Below are 20,670 nucleotides of genomic sequence, written 5' to 3' on the forward strand. Positions count from 1 at the left end.
CAAACACATAGCAGGACAAGAATATGGCCATACAAGGTACAGAAATAATAAGCTAGTTTTTAGATATTGTTGTATCTAGATTAACAAGGTATTGAACCTTTATTTCTGTGTCTCTAAACTGGTGAGAAAAAAACCTATTAAAAATTAAAAGCATTTTACAAGAGCCAAAGAACAGAAGAAAAGAATTGCCATATTGGATAAGACCAAAGATCCACCAAATCTAGTTTCCAACAGTGAGCCAGTCTAGATCATAAGTAGAAGGCAAGACCCCAAGATTTAAAAACGTACAGTATATTCCATTAAACTTTCAGGTGAATAAGAAATACAAAACATACCTGCCGTTTAGTGTCGGTGCTACAGCGGCTCAGCAGTGACGTGTTGTCACTTCTGGTTTTGACATAGTCACACCAGGAGAGTTCACGCCGAGACTGTGGACAGCCATCTTAGAGTGCAGGGAGATGCGTTCATCGCGTTCCATGTGAAAAGTGTGTTTTGTTTCTCTTATTCACTTGCATTACGCAGGTCTCATCTGGAGGTTTTTACTAAGTTTTTGAATTGCTGTTTACTCTCCATATTTCGATTGGTTGTGTTACACCCTGAGGTAGCTGAATTGTGAAACGCTGGCCATCATTGGTGTACCGATTATCTTTGTGAGGTAAGTTGATGTGTTCATCTATCCCTGAAGCATTAAGTTTTTCACTCACCGCACAGGGGACACTTTGAACCACCATTGTGGAGTGGAAGGGGTTAGGTTCTGAGGTTTTTCCTCCTCTGATTTTTGGCTCTAGCCTGTGCCGTTGCATATTTTGTATGTTAATTATTCTGTACCTAGCACTGTCTATGTGATCATCTGACCATGTTCAAAGGCATATGGTGTGGTTGATCTGTTCATTATCCCATGACGAAGAATTTCTATTAAGTATTGCACACTTTCCAAGGTAGGGAGAACGAGAGGGCACTCTCTAAAGTTGAAAGGGGATAGATTCTGTATAAACGTAAGGAAGTTTTTCTTCACCCAGAGAGTGGTAGAGAGCTGGAATGCTCTTCTGGAGTCTGTTGTAGGGGAAACACCCTCCAGGGTTTCAAGACTAAGCTGGACAAGTTCCTGCTAAATTGGGACATACACAGGTGAGGCTGGACTCATTTTAGAGCAATAGTCTTTGACCTGGGGACCGCCGTGTGAGCGGACTGTTGGGCACGATGGACCACTAGTCTGACCCAGCAGCGACAAATCTTATGTCCTTAAGGCTTGTTAGCCCTTTCATGTGTGGAGGCTTTTTATGCCAGTGAGGTTTCTTACCCAGATGAGACCTATAGTTGACTTTGTGTTGGACACAGGTGGCGATCTGGGGCTTTTTTCCGAGCTCACAGAGCCTGTGTGTCTCCAGGGGATCCTGCCCAGGAGGGAAAGTTAGGACAGCGGTTGTAGTTGGTGATTCGATTATTAGGCATCATTATTAGGCATCATTATTAGGCATCATTATTAGCTGGGTGGCTGGTGGGTGTGAGGATCGCCTGGTCACTTGCCTGCCTGGTGCAAAGGTGGCGGACCTCACACGTCACATAAATAGGATTTTAGATAGTGCTGGGGAGGAGACGGCTGTCCTAGTACATGTAGGTACCAATGACATAGGAAAATGTGGGAGGGAGCCAAATTTAGGCTCTTAGGTAGAAAGCTGAAATCCAGATCATCCAGGGTTGCATTTTCAGAAATGCTCCCAGTTCCATGCGCAGGACCCAAGAGGCAAGTAGAGCTCCAAAGTCTCAATGCGTGGTTGAGACGATGGTGCAGGGATGAGGGTTTTAGATTTGTTATGAACTCGGCAACCTTCTGGGAAAGAGGGAGCTTGTTCTGAACAGACAGACTCCACCTTAACTGGTATGGAACCAGGCTGCTGGCGCTAACGTTTAAAAAGGAGATAGAGCAGCTTTTAAACTGAGATGCGGGGGAAAGCCAACAGTTGCCTTGGAGGATACTATTGAAACAGGATATTTAGGGAGTTCTGGTAGAGAGGTTCCGATAATGGTGAAAGAAATCCAGGAGGGTTTAAGTGGAAGGCAGAGTAAAAGACTCAAATTTTCCCTGTCTTCTCAGCAGCCTGTAGTTGCAAGGAAAAAATACAATTTTAAGTGTCTGTATACAAATGCTAGATGCCTAAAAAATAAAATAGGAGAGTTAGATAGAATAGGCATCTCGGAGATCTGGTGGAAGGAGGACAATCAATGGGACACTGTGTTACCTGGATACAAATTATATCACAAGGATAGAGTGGATCAAATTGGAGGGGAGGTTGCACTATATGTTAAAGAGAGAATTGAATCATATCAAATAAACATTCTGCATGACATAGATAGCAGTGTGGAATCCTTATGGATAGAAATTCCATGTGTAAAAGGAAGGAATATAAAGGTTGGGACAAAATGAGCAGATAGATGAAGAAATGTTTTCAGAGATTAGGAAAGCTGGAGAATTGGGCAACACTATAGAACCCCCTACAATTCCACTCAGTACTGCCAAATAATCACTTGGGCTCCTCAGCTTGGAAAAGAGACGGCTGAGGGAAGATATGATTGAAGGCTACAAAATCCTGAGTAGAGTAGAACGGGTACAAATGGATCGATTTTTCACTCCATCAAAAATGACAAAAACTAGGGGACACTTGAAGTTACAGGGAAATACTCTTAAAACCAATAGGAGGACATTTTTTTTTCACTCAGAGAATAGTTAAGCTCTGGAAAACGTTGCCAGAGGTTGTGGTAAGAGCGGATAGCGTAGCTGGTTTCAAGAAAGGTTTGGACAAGTTCCTGGAGGAAAAGTCCATAGTCTGTTATTGAGAAAAACTTGGGGGAAGCCACTGATTGCCCTGGATCAGTAGCTTGGAATGTTGCTACTCTTTGGGATTCTAGAATCTTGTTACTTTCTGGGATTCTGGAATCTTGCTATTCTTTGAGATTCTGTATGGAATGTTGCTACTCCTTGGGTTTTGGCCAGGTACTAGTGAGCTGGATTGGCCACCGTGAGAACGGGCTACTGAGCTTGATGGACCATTGGTCTGACCCAGTAAGGCTATTCTTATGTATCTTTAGTATCTCTTGGAGAGACCTGCTAGCATAGTTCTAGCCCCAAATCTCTGCTTCTTTAAAGTTTCCACTTGCTTACCGAGGACAGAGAAGCAGCGCAGGACCTCATTGTGATTCTTTACTACCAGGGAACTGTTCGAATCCAGTGAATTGCTAATCTGAAAGGACAAAAAGGGACAAATGTATCCAGCATCACAGGACCTGCAAAGGAAGCTTCTTCAGGGCTTTGTGGCAAAAATAAGACAAGTCTAATAATGCTATAATGAATACATCTTAATAATATATCAGTTAAAGTCGAAAGGCTTAAGTCAGCTCACTCCACTCTCACTGGGAAAGGAAAGTGTTATATAGTCACTAAGTAAATGTAATTAATTCCTGTACTTAAGTAAAGGTTTTGATACTTACATTTGTTACTTTTACTCAAGTAAATCATTTTGCCAATTTTTACTACTTTTCCCTAGTTACATTTGATACTTGCAGTTAAAAGTGGAAGTGGCAGTGGAAGGGAGATGTAAATGAGAATTGCTCAGTACATCAAAGAAAACAGCAAGTTTCAAGTTTAATTTTATGGGGGGTTCTTAATTTTCTCTGGGTTTATTTCCTTGGACTTTCACCCTCTCTTTGTGGTCTAAATTTCCTTTTTTCTTTAGCTTCTTTCTCTTTTGATAATTTTCATTCTTGTGAGTAAACCCAATACATACCCTGGCGCAAAATATAGGCTTGATGATACTTATAAAAATTGGGGAAACTTACCCCTCCCTCCGTGATTGGCTTTTGTAAAGATACTATAGCAATTCTAGCCTTTTTACCCAGCCAAATAAATTTTGTAAGAATACGATTTAATTTTTTATAAAAGGACTCCTGAAAAAAAATTGGTATCATACCCATTTGATAACAAACCACAGGCAATATTATCATTTTAATAGTTTGGACTCTCCCCCACCAAGAAAGATGTAATGGGTTCCATTGCTCACACATTTCTGTTACCTTCTGTAATAAAATTTTTTCATTCACTTTCAATTTAGATTCCAAACATTTAATTTCTTGTTCCACATCAGAAAATTGTTTTTTATATTGTTTCCTAATATATGCTGAATATGATATTATCTGTCATCTTAAAGTAGCCTTAAAGGCATCCCATAATGTTTCCATGGAAATTTCTTCCGAGTTATTAAATTGGAAATATTCATTCATCTTTAATTGAAATTCTTCAAGGAAGTTTGAATCCGTAAGCAATGTATTATTAAATCTCCATACATATCTACTATCATCTTTTTCTGCAATTTTCAATTCAATCTACACTCCACCATGATCAGATACAATGATTGGATCTATGGAGGCTTGTGTCACTTGTTGAACTATTTGATTTAAAACAAAAATATAATCTATTCTTAAAAAGGACTTGTGAACATGTGAACAAAATGAAAATTCCCGCTCATTAAAATGAAGTATTCGCCATATATCTTTCAAATCACAAGACTGTGCAAAATTTTCTAATCTTAATGATTTCATAATTTTACTAGGCTTTTTAACCATCAATGGATCCATAACAGCATTAAAATCTCCAGCCACTACTAAATTAGAAGCAGCCAGTGGCAGTATCAACTGTTGTAAAGTTTTGAAAAATTCAATTTGATTCGAATTGGGGGCATATACATTAAACAATGCCAGGGTATTATTTCCCATGCTCATATCTACATGCAGCCATCTTCCTAAGGGATCTGAACCAATCAACTTAAGATAGCTACCACAGCTTTTTTTCCTACAGCAGGGGCAAAAAAACAATGCTTCACCCATCCCCCTTCTAGCTTCTTTGATTCTACAGTTGATAGATGTGTCTCTTGGATATAATATATATCAGCATTCTGTTGTTTCAAAAAAAGACAAGATTTTCTTTCTTTTGATTTGATGGTTAAGGCTATTAACATTCAGTGAAAAAATTTTAACCTCCATTAAAAATTATGTATTTTAAATTCAAAGCATATGATCCAATTTAAATATTTCGACTTATTCTGAATTTTCTGCACATATATCATTTTCCCAATTTTAAAATTTTGAATATAATCTATCCCCCCCTAACCAACCCATTCTAACCCTCTCCCCCACCCTACCCCCATACCCTTAATATAAGTGAAATCTTGGAAACACACATTAGACCAGGTAGTGAAAAACTCCTGACAGACTATAAATAAATCCTCTTTTTAAAATAAGTCACCTAAAATCATATTAATTTATCTTATACCTTCTCTAATTTCTTTATTACATACTCTTATATCTAGTCATTGAGTTGATATTTATCTTAAAAAAACCTTTATGAGATTATCATAAAAGAAAAACAAATTACATAAAATCTCCACATTTATCTACTCCATATCCAATTAAATAAATCATTTTTAAATCTTCCTATTTATTTAAAATTGTATAATTTTATTAAATAATCAATGATATATTTACCCCTCTTTCCTTCTAATTATTAAGTTCATTATATCTTTAAAATCTTCTTAAAAATCTAATTATCCATCCTCAATACCCCCTATAATATACACTCAATATTATATGATCAATTTATCAATAGCTATTTTCTTTCCTCTACTACATCGCATGGGAGTTTTATATAAAATATAATATCTTTTAATTTATTTAATTCATCCATTTAGGGGTCCTTTTATCAAGCCGCACTAGCGGGGTTAGCGCGTTGAACATTTTATCACGTGCTAACCCCTGCAGCCGGCTAAAAAACTAACGCCTGCTTAGTGCAGGCATTAGCGGCTAGTGCAGCAGGCAGTTTAACGTGTGGTGTTACGCGCGTTAAACCCCTACCACAGCTTGATAAAAGGACCCCTTAGTATAATTTATAATTAATCTAAGAGATTTAAGCAGAAATAAATTAATATCTATTATAATTACATTCCCAATGCATTTCATCTTATATAAACTTATTAAATCAATAAACAGATGAACCAATATCCAAATATATCTATTCTTTTTTATATATATATATATATATATATATATATATATATGAGCAATTCTTCATATTACAGTATACCTTTGTTTACTAGTTTTTGTTGTTGTTTTTTAAACTAATTCCTTCACAGCTAGTCTCAACTATTCTTTCATCCTGAACATATCTTGTTTAGATGGTATTAGTTTCTTTTCCATTTTCTTTCTTCAATATCGATATTATATTCTTTAAATCATTAGTCTCTTGAATGTTTGAAATTTGCTTTCAGATTTTCTTCCATCTTCAGTACATTTTTAATAGTTTTCTTCATTTTTAATTTTTCTCTATTGTTTTTGAACTTGCATTCCGCAATTTTAAAGTATAAAGTCTTACTCCCAACTTCCATCAAGATGTCCCACAATTTCCTTATTGAGTAGTTCCAATGGCCCTTCTTAATTTCATAAGACAAGTCTGGGTATATGGATCTCTGTATTTCCTTCGCATTAGATGATGTATATTATGTTTTTTCCTAGTTCTGCAAATTTCCAATAAGGTTTAATTTCCAGGCTCAGAATTATCTGTGTGAAATATCAGATACCTTTTATCGGCTTGAGGAAAATGTTAATGAATAAGTAGCACATCAGTGTATACAGCACTAATAAGCTCCGATTCCATCTCATTGTGAATCTCCATCTGGAAACTATCAGTAGCTCTGACATATTTATTTTTTGTGAAGATCTTGTTTACCATTCTTTTCTGTTTTAGTTCTTAAAAGAAGGAGTTCTCTGCCTCCATATGCAAGGGATACTTAGAGCAGACGAAGCGCATGTATTTAGCCATTTTGGTCTGATAGTGTTCATTCAGCTCCAATTCAGTTACGATCGCAGGATCCACAGCAGCAATTTTCTTTTTTTTCTTTTTTTAAATGGAATCATGAAAAGCTGCAATGTCTTTATAATCTCTGCATTTATTTGCTTTCTGAACCAAAACCAATGTTTCTGCATTTTCATATTATCCATGTCCCATATCTATCCTTTTTTATATCGATAGATTAATTGTCTTTCCTCCATTCCATGTCCCGTGCCAGAAACCGTTGAGCCATTCAGTTTTGAAATGTATCCACCTCCATTCTCACCAATCTATAATTAGTTTTACCAAGGCAACTTTCAATATTTAGTCTTACAGCATGACATTTTCCATTTTTTAAATTCTCAGTTAAAATCTGAATTAAATTAACTTTGAGTCAATCACATAACATAACATATTAACTATTATTATCTCTTTATATCAGTATATAATTTATGAAAACATCGGTTGTTCATACTGATTTAAAAATTCTTGTAATTTTTCTGGGTCTTCAAAGTTTGTTGTTTTATTTTCGTAAGTAATTCTCATAATTGCAGGATAGATTAATCCATATTTGGCCAATAGACTTTTTAATTGTGGTCTTAAATCCAAAATTTTTTTCCTTTTATTTGCTGTAGCTCTCACAAAATCAGGCACAATATATATGTGAGAGTCCTGGAACTTTAAATTTTTATTCTCTTTTGCCAATTGAAATATCTCCATAACTTGTTGGTACCTTAACAGTTTGAAAATTAACGGACGTGGACCTGCTTGCTTGTTCGTTTTCCTTGTAGGGATCCTATGCGCCCGTTCGATCTCCAAAGGAAATTTTGTCTTCATTGGCAGTATTTTAGGAAGGAAATTCTCTAAAAAGGATATTGGGTTATTTTTCTCCACCCCTTCCGGTAAGCCTAAGATCCTCAGGTTACTCTTCCTCTCCCTATTGGAGCAATCTTCCAGTTCTTGTGTAAGTGTTTCAGTTTTCTTTCTGTCCAGCTTATATTGAAATAATTCTGTCTCTGTAAGTTCAATTCTTTTTTCTAACTGCTCCACTTTTATTTCAACCAGCTCCATTTTTTTGTGAGGTTAGCTACCTCCTCTTTAACCTCTTGTAGTTTTCTGGCATTATTGGTAACGATTTCCTTAATCCTCCGGAGCTCTAACAAGATTTCATTGTCATCTTTACTTTCCTTCGGCAATGGCTTCTTAGAAAGGGTTGCTGCTCCGGTTTGGATCTTTTCACACTTCCTGTATTTGTAAACAACGCCTCCGCTTTTGCCTGTTTTCCCGAAGCCATCATCTATCACTATCACACACTTTTTGATGTAGGTAATACTTTCCCGTAACTTATTTATCTTTAAATTGCCTGTCAGCATGGAGCTTGTCTCTCACCCAACCGTTTGCATGCGCTTCCAAGCCATGCCCCTCGAGGTTTTGATACTTACATTTGTTACTTTTACTCAAGTAAATCATTTTGCCAATTTTTACTACTTTTCCCTAATTACATTTGATGCTTGCAGTTAAAAGTAAAAAGTGGAAGTGGCAGTGGAAGGGAGATGTAAATGATAATTGCTCAGTACATCAAAGAAAACAGCAAGTTTCAAGTTTCATTAATTTTATGGGGGGGGTCCTTAATTTTCTCCGGGTTTATTTCCTTGGACTTTCACCCTCTCTTTGTGGTCTAAATTTCCTTTTTTCTTTAGCTTGCAGTTACATAATTTCTTTTTCTCTTTTGATAATTTTCATTCTTGTGAGTTGGAAATTTCTATCAAGATGTATTGTAAAATTCTATAACTATAAAATAAAAAAAAGAGAAATCAGAAAATGTTTCAATGTGTTGAACTTACAGCATCTTCTTGCAACCTAACCAACTCTGGCCTAGATTCACTAACCTGCCTGAACCTGTCTGCTCCGTGGACGATCCGAGGCAGGCTGATGGATTCACAAATGGTAGCGATTCAAATGAGGGTGATTGTAGGCGCCCCCCCCACCGACTACACAGATTGCTCTCCAGCGATCCTGATGTATGCGCAGACCATCTACTTTGCCTGTAGATGGTCTGCGCATGTGTTTGATGTCTGTGTTTTTTATTTTACTTTTTTACTCGCGAGCCCATGGTTTTAACCTGCGGGTTTAAAGTGGGTTAAAATCATGGGCTTGCACTGCAGGGAAGGGCAGAGAATCGGGGCAGAGAGCAGGGCAGAGAAGAGTCAGGGCAGCCAGCAAAAGTCGAGGCAGAGAGCGTGGGGCGGCAAACAGAATCACAGCAGAGAGCTTTTGCAGGAGAATTAAGGCAGAGAAGAGTCGGGGCAGATAGCAAGAGATACTTTACTTGGGGCAGAGAGCAGGGCTGGTGGAAGTTGGCTGGGATTTCAGGGCGGCAATGGAGCAGGAGAGTCGGCAGGGACGTGTGCGAATGGTCCTCAGCAGGCGCTTGTTTTGGGATCGGCCAGCCCAGTCGGTGTTCCTCTTTTCTTTGAGTGAATCGCTGCCTGCCTACATTTGCATGCCGTTCCCCCCTCATTTGCATGCGTGGATCAGATTGGGTGCGGGAGGAAGTTTAGTGAAACAAGTAGGGGTTGCAAAGTGGTCGGAACATGATCGGTGTCTTTAGTGAATTAGTCCTCAGTTTCTTAACTCTAGTTATTCAGTGTGTGGCTCTATTTCTAACTGACCCGGCAAAATAGATCTTAAAGCTCATGCAGTACTTTTGTTTTCAGAACTTATAAGTAAAGTCTCACCTGAAAGTGCAGAGCCATGAGCAGAGGGTCCAACTGCATTTCCAGGCTGCGACTCCCTAGGTTGACCGAGGCTTCAAGAATCTGGCAGAGGCTCTGAGTGAATGAGAAAACAGCAGGTGTCATCACACATCAAGCCACTCCTCAGAACCAAAGGCACTGAAAGGCGTACACAGCACTGTACATTTTGACATTTATATACAGTCCCTGTTTAGAAGAGCTTACAATCTAACTTAGACAGACAAGATCTGACATAGAGGGTAAGGGATGTAGGACCCAAGGTGAGAGGAGTTAGGAGTTGAAAGCACTCTCAAAGAGGTGGGCTTTTAAACGGGCCTTGAACAGAGATGGAGCCTGCCACAGGGATTCAAGTAGCTTGTTCCAAGCATATGACACAGCAAGGCAAAAGGGATGGAGTCTGGAGTTGGTAGCCGAAGAGAAAGGAACAGAAAGGAGGGACTTACCAGCTGAGCGGAGCTCGGAGGGGGGGGAGCATAGGGGGAGATAAGTGAAGAGAGATAGTGAGGGGCAGCTGAGCGAGTGCATTTGTAGGTCAGTAAGAAGAGTTTGAATTGTATTCAGAAACGGATAGGAAGCTAATGAAGTGACTTTAGGAGAGGGGTAACGTGACAAATTTAACCTCCTTAACGATCACCAATCAGGATTCAGAAAAGGATACAACACAGAAACTGTCCTAGCCTCCTTGCTGAACCACCTTTATGATCTCTTTAGCAAGGGCAAAAGTGCACTGATCCTACAACTAGATCTCAGCAGCGCGTTCGACCTGGTAGACCACGAAATCATGCTACTGTGCCTTGAAGCAATGGGAATCTCGGGAAAGGCAAAGAAATGGTTCCAAGAGTTCCTAACAAATAGATCCTACCGAGTAATCAGCAATGGAAACTACTCTAAACCATGGAAAAACCCTTCAGGCGTACCTCAAGGTTCCCCCCTATCCCCCACACTTTTCAATATCTATATCGCCTCCTTAGGTCACCTACTACAAAAACTAAATTTAATATACTACATTTATGCGGATGACATATATCCATCCTCATACCCTTAAACGACATCACAAAAGAAATTGTAGATAATCTCTCAAACACAATGACCGAAATCGATAAATGGACCACTAATTTCAAACTAAAACTAAACGCAGAAAAAACAAAAGTCTTTCTGGCTAGTCCCAATGACAAAATTACGAGAACATCGATAAAAATAAATAATCACGAATACGCAATTTCCAAAAACATAAAAATACTGGGCATCACTCTTGACACTCACCTAACTATGACCGACCACACAAACTCACTAGTGAAAAAATGCTTTTACACGCTATGGAAACTAAGAACCATAAAAAAATACTTTGACCCTTCTTCATTCAGGTTGCTGGTACAGGCACTGATCCTATCCCTCCTTGACTACTGCAACATCATCTACCTAGGCATCCCACAAAAAACAATAATAAAACTGAGACTAATACAAAACACCACCATTCACCTAATTTTTGGACTAAGAAAAAACGATCACATCAGCCCCTACTACAAAAAACTACACTGGCTTCCAATAGAAGCGCGAATTCTATTCAAATTCGCTTGCACCTGTTTCAAATAAGTCTGGGGACTAGCACCTTCATACCTACAAACTCACTTCACCCTATACAACCCCACAAGAACGACCAGAAACAAAAACATCTTTGCATACCCAAAGATTACAGGCTGCAGATACAAATCCTTCTTGGACAGAACCTTCCAGTTCCAAGCGAACAGACAGCAAACCTGGCTGAAAAACCACATAAACGAACCAAACATGACTTATAATACTTTCCGCAAATCGATCAAAACCACCCTATTCGCTAAATTCATTGGCTAAAACGGTCCCCTCCCCACTAAGACCCCTCTCACGGATGTTCTAAATCTTTCAGACACTCATTACCCTTAGATCTCCAATTAATATGTAAGTTACCATTTAGACTATTGTACTGCATCTAGACTCTTTATTCGGTACTGTATTTAAACTTATTGTATGTTTTGAATTTGGACTCACTCTACTGTATTATATGTGGATTTATTGTATTGTATTAGTATTGTACTGTACTTGTTATTCGCTGAATGTCCAGCCTTCTTACAATGTAAACCGCCTAGAAGTCGCCTGACTATGGCGGTATAGAAAAATAAAGTTATTATTATTATTATTATTATTATTAGAATAAAGCATATCTTCCAGAATATGAATCATGTAGCCAAATTCTGGATGTATTGGAGGGGAGTGAGATGGCTAAGTAGAAGGCCTGAGAGTAGCGAGTTGCAGTAGTCTAAGGGCAAGATGATGAGGGCGTGGATAAGTGTTTTGGTAGTCAAGTTAAGGGGGAAGAGAGCAGAACACACCATCAGTTATAGAAACATAGAACCATGATGGCAGAAAAAGGCCAAATGACTCATCCGCAGTAACCATTATCTCTTGAAATCAGACAATCTCTGTCTACACCACCTCTACCAGGAGACTGTTCCACACATCTACCACCCTTTCTGTTAAAAAGTATTTCCTTAGATTACTCCTGAGCCTCATCACCCAGAAAATATTGCAAGATATATTGAAAAGACTGTCATTTATAAACCTCATGGAAAGGAACTAGAACGTGAGAAGTTCTCAAGTTGATTTAGCATTTGATCTACTGTATTGGCAAAATATCTATGCAGTTTACATTTAATTTTATAAAAACTAAAAAGATTAAAATGGAATAAAAAGATAGAACTAGAAAATGAATAGTAAATGAAATGAAATAAGAGAGAAGAGGAACTAGGAAGAGTCACTCTGTTTTCTCCACCACAGACTCTACCTTCCTTCGATCTTTGCTCTAGACAGTTAATGCGGTGTGAGCAGGGTTTGGGTTCTTGAGCCCGGACACAACCAGCAACAGTGTAGAAAGTTCTTTATTGGCTTTAAAGAAAACACTCCCTGAATCCTCTTGATTTCCTGAGCTGAGCTGCCAAAAGTCTTCTTCCAAACAGGTAGCAAGGCCTGGTCCAGGACTCACATGTAGTTAGTACAAAGAATTGGTTTAGCTCAGCCAAGCACAGTGTCTGGATGTTGAAGTCAAGAAGTATGCTGGGCACACTTCTTCCTCCTACTCACCTGGTCTCCTCTAGCCTAGTACCTCCTGGCAGCTGCTTCCCTGACAATTCCTGCCCATATCACATCCTCCTAAGAAGGAGCTAGCCATGTTAAGGTGGAGTGGTAGTGTCCTAGAGCAGTGTTTCTCAACACGTGGTACTCGTATCCTTGGGGGTACGCGGGCTTGTTGGGGGTATGCCACCACTGCTGGGGATCCTTCCCTGCCCGCCCACTGCTGAAGTTGCTTCCGGCAATCCCTCCCTGCCCGCCCGCTGCTGAAGCTGCTGCCGGAGATCCCTCCCTGCCTATCTGAATGCCCGCCCCCAACATCCTCCCACCCCCGAAGCCGTCCCTGTTACTTTGTCAGAGCCGGACTTGCTCCATCCTCTTCTAGCAGCAACTCCGTGCAGGGACGTAGGCAGCGACTCACACGCTACGTAGCTGACCCGCAACCTTCTCTCCGATGTCAGAATTGATGTCAGAGGGAAGAACTGTGGGCCAGCCACGTGCAGCATGTCAATGGCTGAATGCGCTGTTCCTGCACAGAGTTGCTGCTGGAAGAGGATGGAGCAAGGAGGGATCCCCCCACATGGCTTCGATAGATGGGCGGTCAGGAAATATTCTCCACAGCGGCCATGCCACGTACCCCCAAAAAGTGGCCTGTGTACCCTCAAGGCTACACATACCACGTGATGAGAAACACTGACCTAGAAACTCCCTCACAGGTCTATTGCCCTGGGTAAGGCAATTTCTTTGGGGTACTTGACTATTATAACTGTCACAATTCAAATTCAGGAATACGTCTAATGAAATTTTACATTACTCACAAATAATCGTTGGCATTTTAAAAAGCTTCTCAGCTCAGAAAGGAGCCTTATCAAACATTTCTGCTTCAGCTCTGACACTACTATAATGATGCCTAATGGTAAGTGACAAAACTTTGAAGGGAAAAAATCAACTAAACATAGGCACAATATCATCAAATGATTATAAGAGAAAATACTGGTTTGCTCTATGAATTGGAAAATTCTCTTCTACACATAGATGGATCAGAAACTGGTTAGCGGGTAGGAAACAGAGGGTGGGAGTGAAGGGCCACTACTCGGACTGGAGGAGGGTCACGAGTGGTGTCCCGCAGGGCTCGGTGCTTGGGCCGTTGCTATTTAATATATTCATAAATGATCTAGAAACAGGGACGAAGTGTGAGATAATAAAATTTGCAGACGACACAAAACTATTTAGTGGAGCTCGGACTAAAGAGGACTGCGAAGAATTGCAAAGAGACTTGAACAAACTAGGGGAATGGGCGACGAGATGGCAGATGAAGTTCAACGTTGAGAAATGTAAAGTACTACATGTGGGTAGCAGAAACCCAAGGTGCAGCTATACGATGGGAGGGATATTATTGAAGGAGAGTACCCAAGAAAGGGACTTGGGGGTAATGGTGGACATGACAATGAAGCCGACGGCACAGTGCGCAGCGGCCGCTAAAAGAGCGAATAGAATGCTAGGCATATCTTGAGAAAAGAGAGGCAAAAGAAGACTATCTGGCCAGATCTAAGGCTGTCAAACAGGCAGTCAGGGAAGCCAAACTTCGAACAGAGGAAGATCTAGCACGGAACATTAAAAAAGGGGACAAATCCTTTTTCAGGTACATTAGCGACAGGAAGAGAAACAAAAATGGGATAGAACGCCTTAGGCAATCAGATGGAAACTACGCAGATTCTGATACTACCAAGGCAGAACTGCTAAACGAATACTTCTGCTCAGTATTCACCTGTGAAGCACCGGGAGCTGGTCCACAACTACAGATAACAGACAGCCAAAATGACCTGTTTCATGATTACGAGTTTACACCCAGTAGCGTCTACCACGAACTTTCAAGACTCAAAGTAGACAAAGCCATGGGACCAGACAATCTACACCCCAGGGTACTCAGAGAGCTGAGTGAAGTTCTGGCTGAACCACTATCCGTGCTCTTCAATCTTTCCATGCGCACGGGAAAGACTGGAAAACAGCTAACGTAATTCCACTCCACAAAAAGGGCTACAGAACAGAGACAGAAAATTACAGACCGGTGAGTCTTACATCCATAGTGTGCAAACTCATGGAAACACTGATCAAACAGAATCTTGACAAAATTCTAGACAAAGAAAATTTACGTGATCCACACCAAAACGGATTTACCAGGGGAAGGTCCTGCCAAACTAATCTGATTGACTTCTTTGACTGGGTGACCAGTCATCTGGATGCCGGGGAGTCCCTGGACGTGATATACTAACAGGCAGGCATACCTACCGTATTTTCACGCAGATAACGCGCACCCGTGTAAAACGCGCACACGGGTATAGCGCGCAGAAACCACGATTTTATGTACAAAAACTTTTGTATACCGCGCTCACGGGTATACCGCGCATGCAGCCCGACTGTCCTTTCGCCCGCCCCGACTCTCCTCTGGCCACCCCGACTATCCGTTCACCCTCCCTGACTTTCCGTGCACTGCCCCGCCTCTCCGTGCGCTGTCCCGACTCTCCGTTCACCCTCCCTGACTTTCCGTGCACTGCCCCGACTCTCCGTGCGCTGTCCCGACTCTCCGTTCACCCTCCCTGACTTTCCGTGCACTGCCCCCGCCTCTCCGTGCGCTGTCCCGACTCTCCGTTCACCCGCCCTGACTTTCCGTGCACTGCCCCGACTCTCCGTGCGCTGTCCCGACTCTCCGTTCACCCGCCCTGACTTTCCGTGCACTGCCCCGCCTCTCCGTGCGCTGTCCCGACTCTCCTTTCGCCCGCCCTGCCCTGCTCCCAGCTCTGTAAGCATGCGCAATGGTCTGAGCATGCTTGCCGCTTAGTTTTCACCAAGGCTGTTTTTCTGGTGGTGTGCTTTTCACCACGTGGCTGTGGCCCCCCTCTATCTGGCCTTGTAATTTGCCCAGTGAATACTATTTTGACTATACAACAGCATCTCACCTGGGGGCGCGGCCTGAGGCACATGGTCGGGTTGGGCCCATGTGCCTCAGGCCGCGCCCCCAGGTGGGACCTAAGGCTCCAGGGCCTATTCTGATTGGCCCACGCGCCTTAGGCCCCACCAGTAGGCGGAGCTTTGGGACGGATGGGCCAATCCGGCCTCATTCCGTCGTTGGCTGCCTGCCGGACAGGCGGGTTTGGCTCCCGTCTGTCCAGCCAACTACCAAAGGTACGGGGAAGGGGGGTGGGGGTGTCGTGGGGGTCGACCAGGGGGGTCACGGGTCGGCTGGGGGGCTGTCGGAGGTTCTTGGGGGGGGGCGGTCGTTGGAGGGAGGGGGGTTTGCGTCGAGGGCAGGAGGGCCTGGGATCCCTCCTGCCCGTAATGTAGTGCGGGGTGGGGGTAGGGGGTCGCCGTGGCCAGGAGGGTTTGGGCTCCCTCCTGGCCCGATATTGTCGGGGAGTTGGGGAGTCGGCCGGGCAAGAGGGCTTGGGCTCCCTCTTGCTCCGATCGTGGATGCGGGTGCGGGTGGGAGCGCGTGCGAGCGGTCGTTCGGGGTGGGGGTGCGAGCGGTCCTGCTGGGGGGGGTGAATCGGGCGTCGGGCGGTGTGGGAACTATGTAAAAAAAATTTTGTATAACGCGCTCACGCGTATAACGCGCGAGGGGTATGCGCGGTAGGTAAAAACGCATATAACGCGCGCGTTATATGCGTGAAAATACGGTAAATAAAACTAACAATTTGAAATGGCAGGGAGAACAAGAAGCACCAGGACTGCAATCAAGACCAGCATTCCAGTCTCGGGTGGGATCCAGGGGATGGCTATGGCCTACGTACAGACGGAGGATGACCCTGGACGGTGGACAGAGGCGTGTGTGCAGACCGAGGCCATCCCCCTCCAGCAATTCACTACAGTCTCTACACAGACAGAGGAGGCGGGACAGCTGGAAGGAGACATATTACAGGAACTGTTGAGCCTAAGGGAGGAGGTGAGGTGATTGAGAAGCATCAGAGAGGATGAGGCCTTCATCGACGGCGTAGTCCAGGAGCTGTCCCAAATCTCCGAGCAGGCACCGGACAAGTCCATCCTCGTGACACCCAAACCCTCAGCTTCGAGACCAACGACTGGGGTACAGGAAATGGCTGGGGATGCCGACTCCTGGCAGCTGGTAACCTCCTCCACAGGCAAGCACAGGAGACCCCCCCCTTTCTCAGTTTCTTCTTCATCTTCTTCCTTTTCTCTCAAGCAGGGCAGTTTTACATCGACCCCACAAATCGCCCTGAGGAACAGATTCCAGATCTTACAGGAAGGGACTGCAGATGAGGTACAGGAAGAAGACTGACACATGACTCCAGTTCCAGGGAAGACTGAACAGCTCCTCCCGAAGAAACGCAGGGTGGTGGTCATTGGGGACTCCATGCTAAGGGGCACCGAGGGACCAATCTGCAGACCGGATATACAATCAAGGGAGGTTTGCTGTCTGCCTGGGGCCAGAATCCGAGATGTCACCACCTGTCTAGATAGACTTCTCAAGCCACAGGACCACTTCCCTATGCTTCTCATCCAAGTTGGGACGAATGACACTGCCAGGAACACCCCGGAGACCATACCCAAAGACTTTGGAGCCCTGGGTGAGAAGCTGAGGCAGTTGGGAGCGCAGGTGGTCTTCTCATCAATCCTCCCAGTGAGAGGCAAGGGTAGAGCCCGGGAGGAGCGTATCCAGAGGACTAACGAGTGGCTACATGGATGGTGGAGGGAGATGAACTTTGGATTTCTGGACCATGGAGAGGCACTGCAGGGGCTTCAGGGACCAGACGGACTCCACTTGACCAGAAGAGGTAAGAACGTCTTCGGACGTCGACTAGCCCGCCTACTTCGAAGGGCTTTAAACTAGGTAAGTTGGGGGAGGGTACCCATTCATATTCTGGAGCAGTAAGTAACTATCCTGAGGAGGTGAGTCGCCACTCTGAGTTTGAGGTAAGTGCACACACTGTAAACAATATATCAAGGGTCATACTAACTCAAGCGGGAAACTCTGTACAGGGACTTAGCAAACATAAGGTATGGAGAGCTATGTATGTCAATGCACACAGTTTGGGCAATAAAATTCTAGATTTAGAGACAGAAATAATAAACGCCAACCTAGACGTAGTGGCGATATCCGAAACTTGGTTCACGGACTCACACGAGTGGGATATGGTTATACCGGGTTACAACTTACTCCGTCAAGACAGGGAGGGCAAGTTAGGAGGAGGGGTAGCTCTATACACTAGAGAAGACATCAAAACTACCATAATCACAGATGTCAAGTATACCAGGGAATCCCTCTGGGTGAACCTGGCTAGAGGAAACGAAAAATGCCTGTATCTTGGTGTGATTTACAGACCTCCAAGACAACAGATAGACAAGGATATGGAATTAATCGAAGACATTGAAAACGTCACCTTGCGTGGGGACACAGTACTGGTAGGGGACTTTAATATGCCTGATGCAGATTGGAATGCACTTACCGCACAAACTAGCGGCAGCAGAAGGTTGTTAACCTCCATAAAGGGTGCACGGCTCAAACAATTGGTATTGGAGCCCACTAGGGACCAGGCGTTACTAGACCTGGTACTCACCAACGGAGACAGCGTATCGGAAGTTTCAGTGGGTGATATGCTGGCCTCCAGCGACCATAACATGGTTTGGTTCAACCTTCGGAAGGGTTTCACCAGATCTACCACAACAACAAAGGTCCTTAATTTTCGGGGCACTGACTTCAAACGCATGGGAGATTTCGTCTGTCGGGCACTGCAAGACCATGCCGAAACCAATAATGTAGAGGCTATGTGGGCAAACCTGAAATCTACCCTACATGAAGCAACAAATCGCTATATAAAAACAGTAAGCAAACGACGGAGGAATAACAGATCCCAGTGGTTCACTACAGAAATCTCGGACCTCGTTAAGAAAAAGAAAAAAGCATTTGTTTCCTACAAACAATCAGGAAGAGGAGCAGTCAAAGAAGACTATCTGGCCAGGTCCAAAGCTGTCAAAACAGCAGTCAGAGAGGCCAAGCTTCGAATAGAAGAGAATCTAGCAAAGGACATTAAGAAAGGGGATAAATCCTTCTTCAGGTACATCAGTGATAGGAAAAGAAACACAAATGGGATAGTACGCCTTAGGAAAGCAGACGGGACTTATGCAGAATCAGATTCCGAGAAAGCCGAACTACTAAACGAATACTTCTGCTCAGTCTTTACCTGCGAGGCGCCAGGGTCCGGTCCACAATTGCAAGCAAGGCAAAACTCAGAAGACCCGTTCTGGAATTTCGAGATTACACCCAGCAGCGTCTACTGCGAACTATCAAGACTCAAAGTGAACAAAGCCATGGGACCGGACAATCTACACCCCAGGGTGCTTAGAGAGCTGTGTGATGTCCTGGCAGAGCCATTGTCTGTGCTCTTCAATCTTTCCTTGAGGGCGGGAAGAGTCCCCTTGGACTGGAAAACAGCCAATGTAATCCCACTCCACAAAAAGGGCTGCAGGACAGAGGCTGAGAATTACAGACCGGTGAGTCTCACATCCATAGTGAGTAAACTCATGGAAACACTAATTAAGCATAAATTAGATACGATCCTGGACGAGAAGAATCTAAGGGATCCCCGCCAACATGGATTTACCAAGGGCAGGTCCTGCCAATCCAATCTAATTAGTTTCTTTGACTGGATAACAAGGAAACTGGATGTGGGTGAGTCCCTAGACATCGTTTACTTGGACTTTACTAAAGCTTTTGATAGCGTCCCGCACCGCAGACTATTGAACAAGATGAAATCAATGGGACTGGGAGAGACATTAACTACATGGGTCAGTGATTGGCTAAACGGTAGACTTCAGAGAGTGGTGGTGAATGGTGCCCCTTCAAAAACGTCAGAGGTGATCAGTGGAGTACCGCAGGGCTCGGTCTTGGGCCCGATCCTCTTTAACATATTTGTGGGAGATCTGACTCAGGGGCTTCAGGGTAAAATCACATTATTTGCCGATGACGCCAAACTATGCAACATTGTAAGTGAGAACACTTTACCAGATAGTATGACGCAGGACCTACTTCTATTGGAACACTGGTCCTCAACTTGGCAGCTAAACTTTAATGCTAGAAAATGTAAGGTCATGCACCTCGGCAGCAGGAATCCATGCAAAACTTATACACTTAATGGTGAAACCTTAGTTAGGACCAAGGAGGAACGTGATTTGGGGGTGATCATTAGCGAAGACATGAAGACTGCCAATCAAGCGGAGAAGGCTTCATCAAAGGCAAGACAAATGATGGGTTGTATCCGAAGAAGCTTTATCAGCAGGAAGCCCGAAGTTATTATGCCGTTGTACAGATCCATGGTGAGGCCTCATCTGGAATATTGTGTACAATTCTGGAGGCCACATTACCAAAAAGATTTGCTGAGAGTTGAGTCGGTTCAGAGAACAGCCACCAGGATGGTCTCGGGACTCAAAGACCTCCCGTATGAGGAAAGGCTGAATAGATTGCAGCTATACTCACTCGAAGAACGTAGAGAGAGAGGAGACATGATAGAAACGTTTAAATATATCACTGGCCGTATTGAGGTGGAGGATGATATCTTCTTTTTTAGAGGTCCCTCGGCCACAAGAGGACATCCGCTGAAAATCAGGGGTGGGAAATTTCATGGTGACACCAGGAAGTTCTTCTTCACCGAAAGAGTGGTCGATCGTTGGAATGAACTTCCGCTTCAGGTGATTCAGGCCAGCAGCGTGCCGGATTTTAAAAGGAAATGGGATACACATGTGGGATCTCTAGGGAGGTAAAAAAATGTAGAGGGGATACACATGGGGTATCTCTAGGGGGGTAAATTCAAGGGGGTGGGGTTGTTAGAGTGGGCAGACTAGATGGGCTATAGCCTTTTTCTGCCGTCATCTTCTATGTTTCTATGATATATTTGGACTTCAGCAAAGCTTTTGATAGCGTCCCAC

The 20,670-nt window shown here is 43.2% G+C and overlaps 1 protein-coding gene across 5 annotated transcripts in view; it reads right to left on the reverse strand.

Annotated features, from left to right (window-relative positions):
• Positions 1-20,670, reverse strand: part of MROH1 (maestro heat like repeat family member 1) — a 411,563-nt gene that overhangs the window by 302,765 nt on the left and 88,128 nt on the right. For all 5 annotated transcript variants that reach the window (XM_033934479.1, XM_033934480.1, XM_033934481.1 and 2 more), the window contains 2 exons: positions 9,613-9,705; positions 3,161-3,239 (listed from right to left, as the gene is read on the reverse strand). In XM_033934479.1, the coding sequence (XP_033790370.1) occupies positions 3,161-3,239; positions 9,613-9,705 (172 nt within the window). The remainder of the gene's footprint in view (positions 1-3,160; positions 3,240-9,612; positions 9,706-20,670) is intronic.

The sequence above is a fragment of the Geotrypetes seraphini genome, chromosome 2 (assembly GCF_902459505.1).
Source record: "Geotrypetes seraphini chromosome 2, aGeoSer1.1, whole genome shotgun sequence".
Lineage (NCBI taxonomy): Eukaryota > Metazoa > Chordata > Amphibia > Gymnophiona > Dermophiidae > Geotrypetes > Geotrypetes seraphini.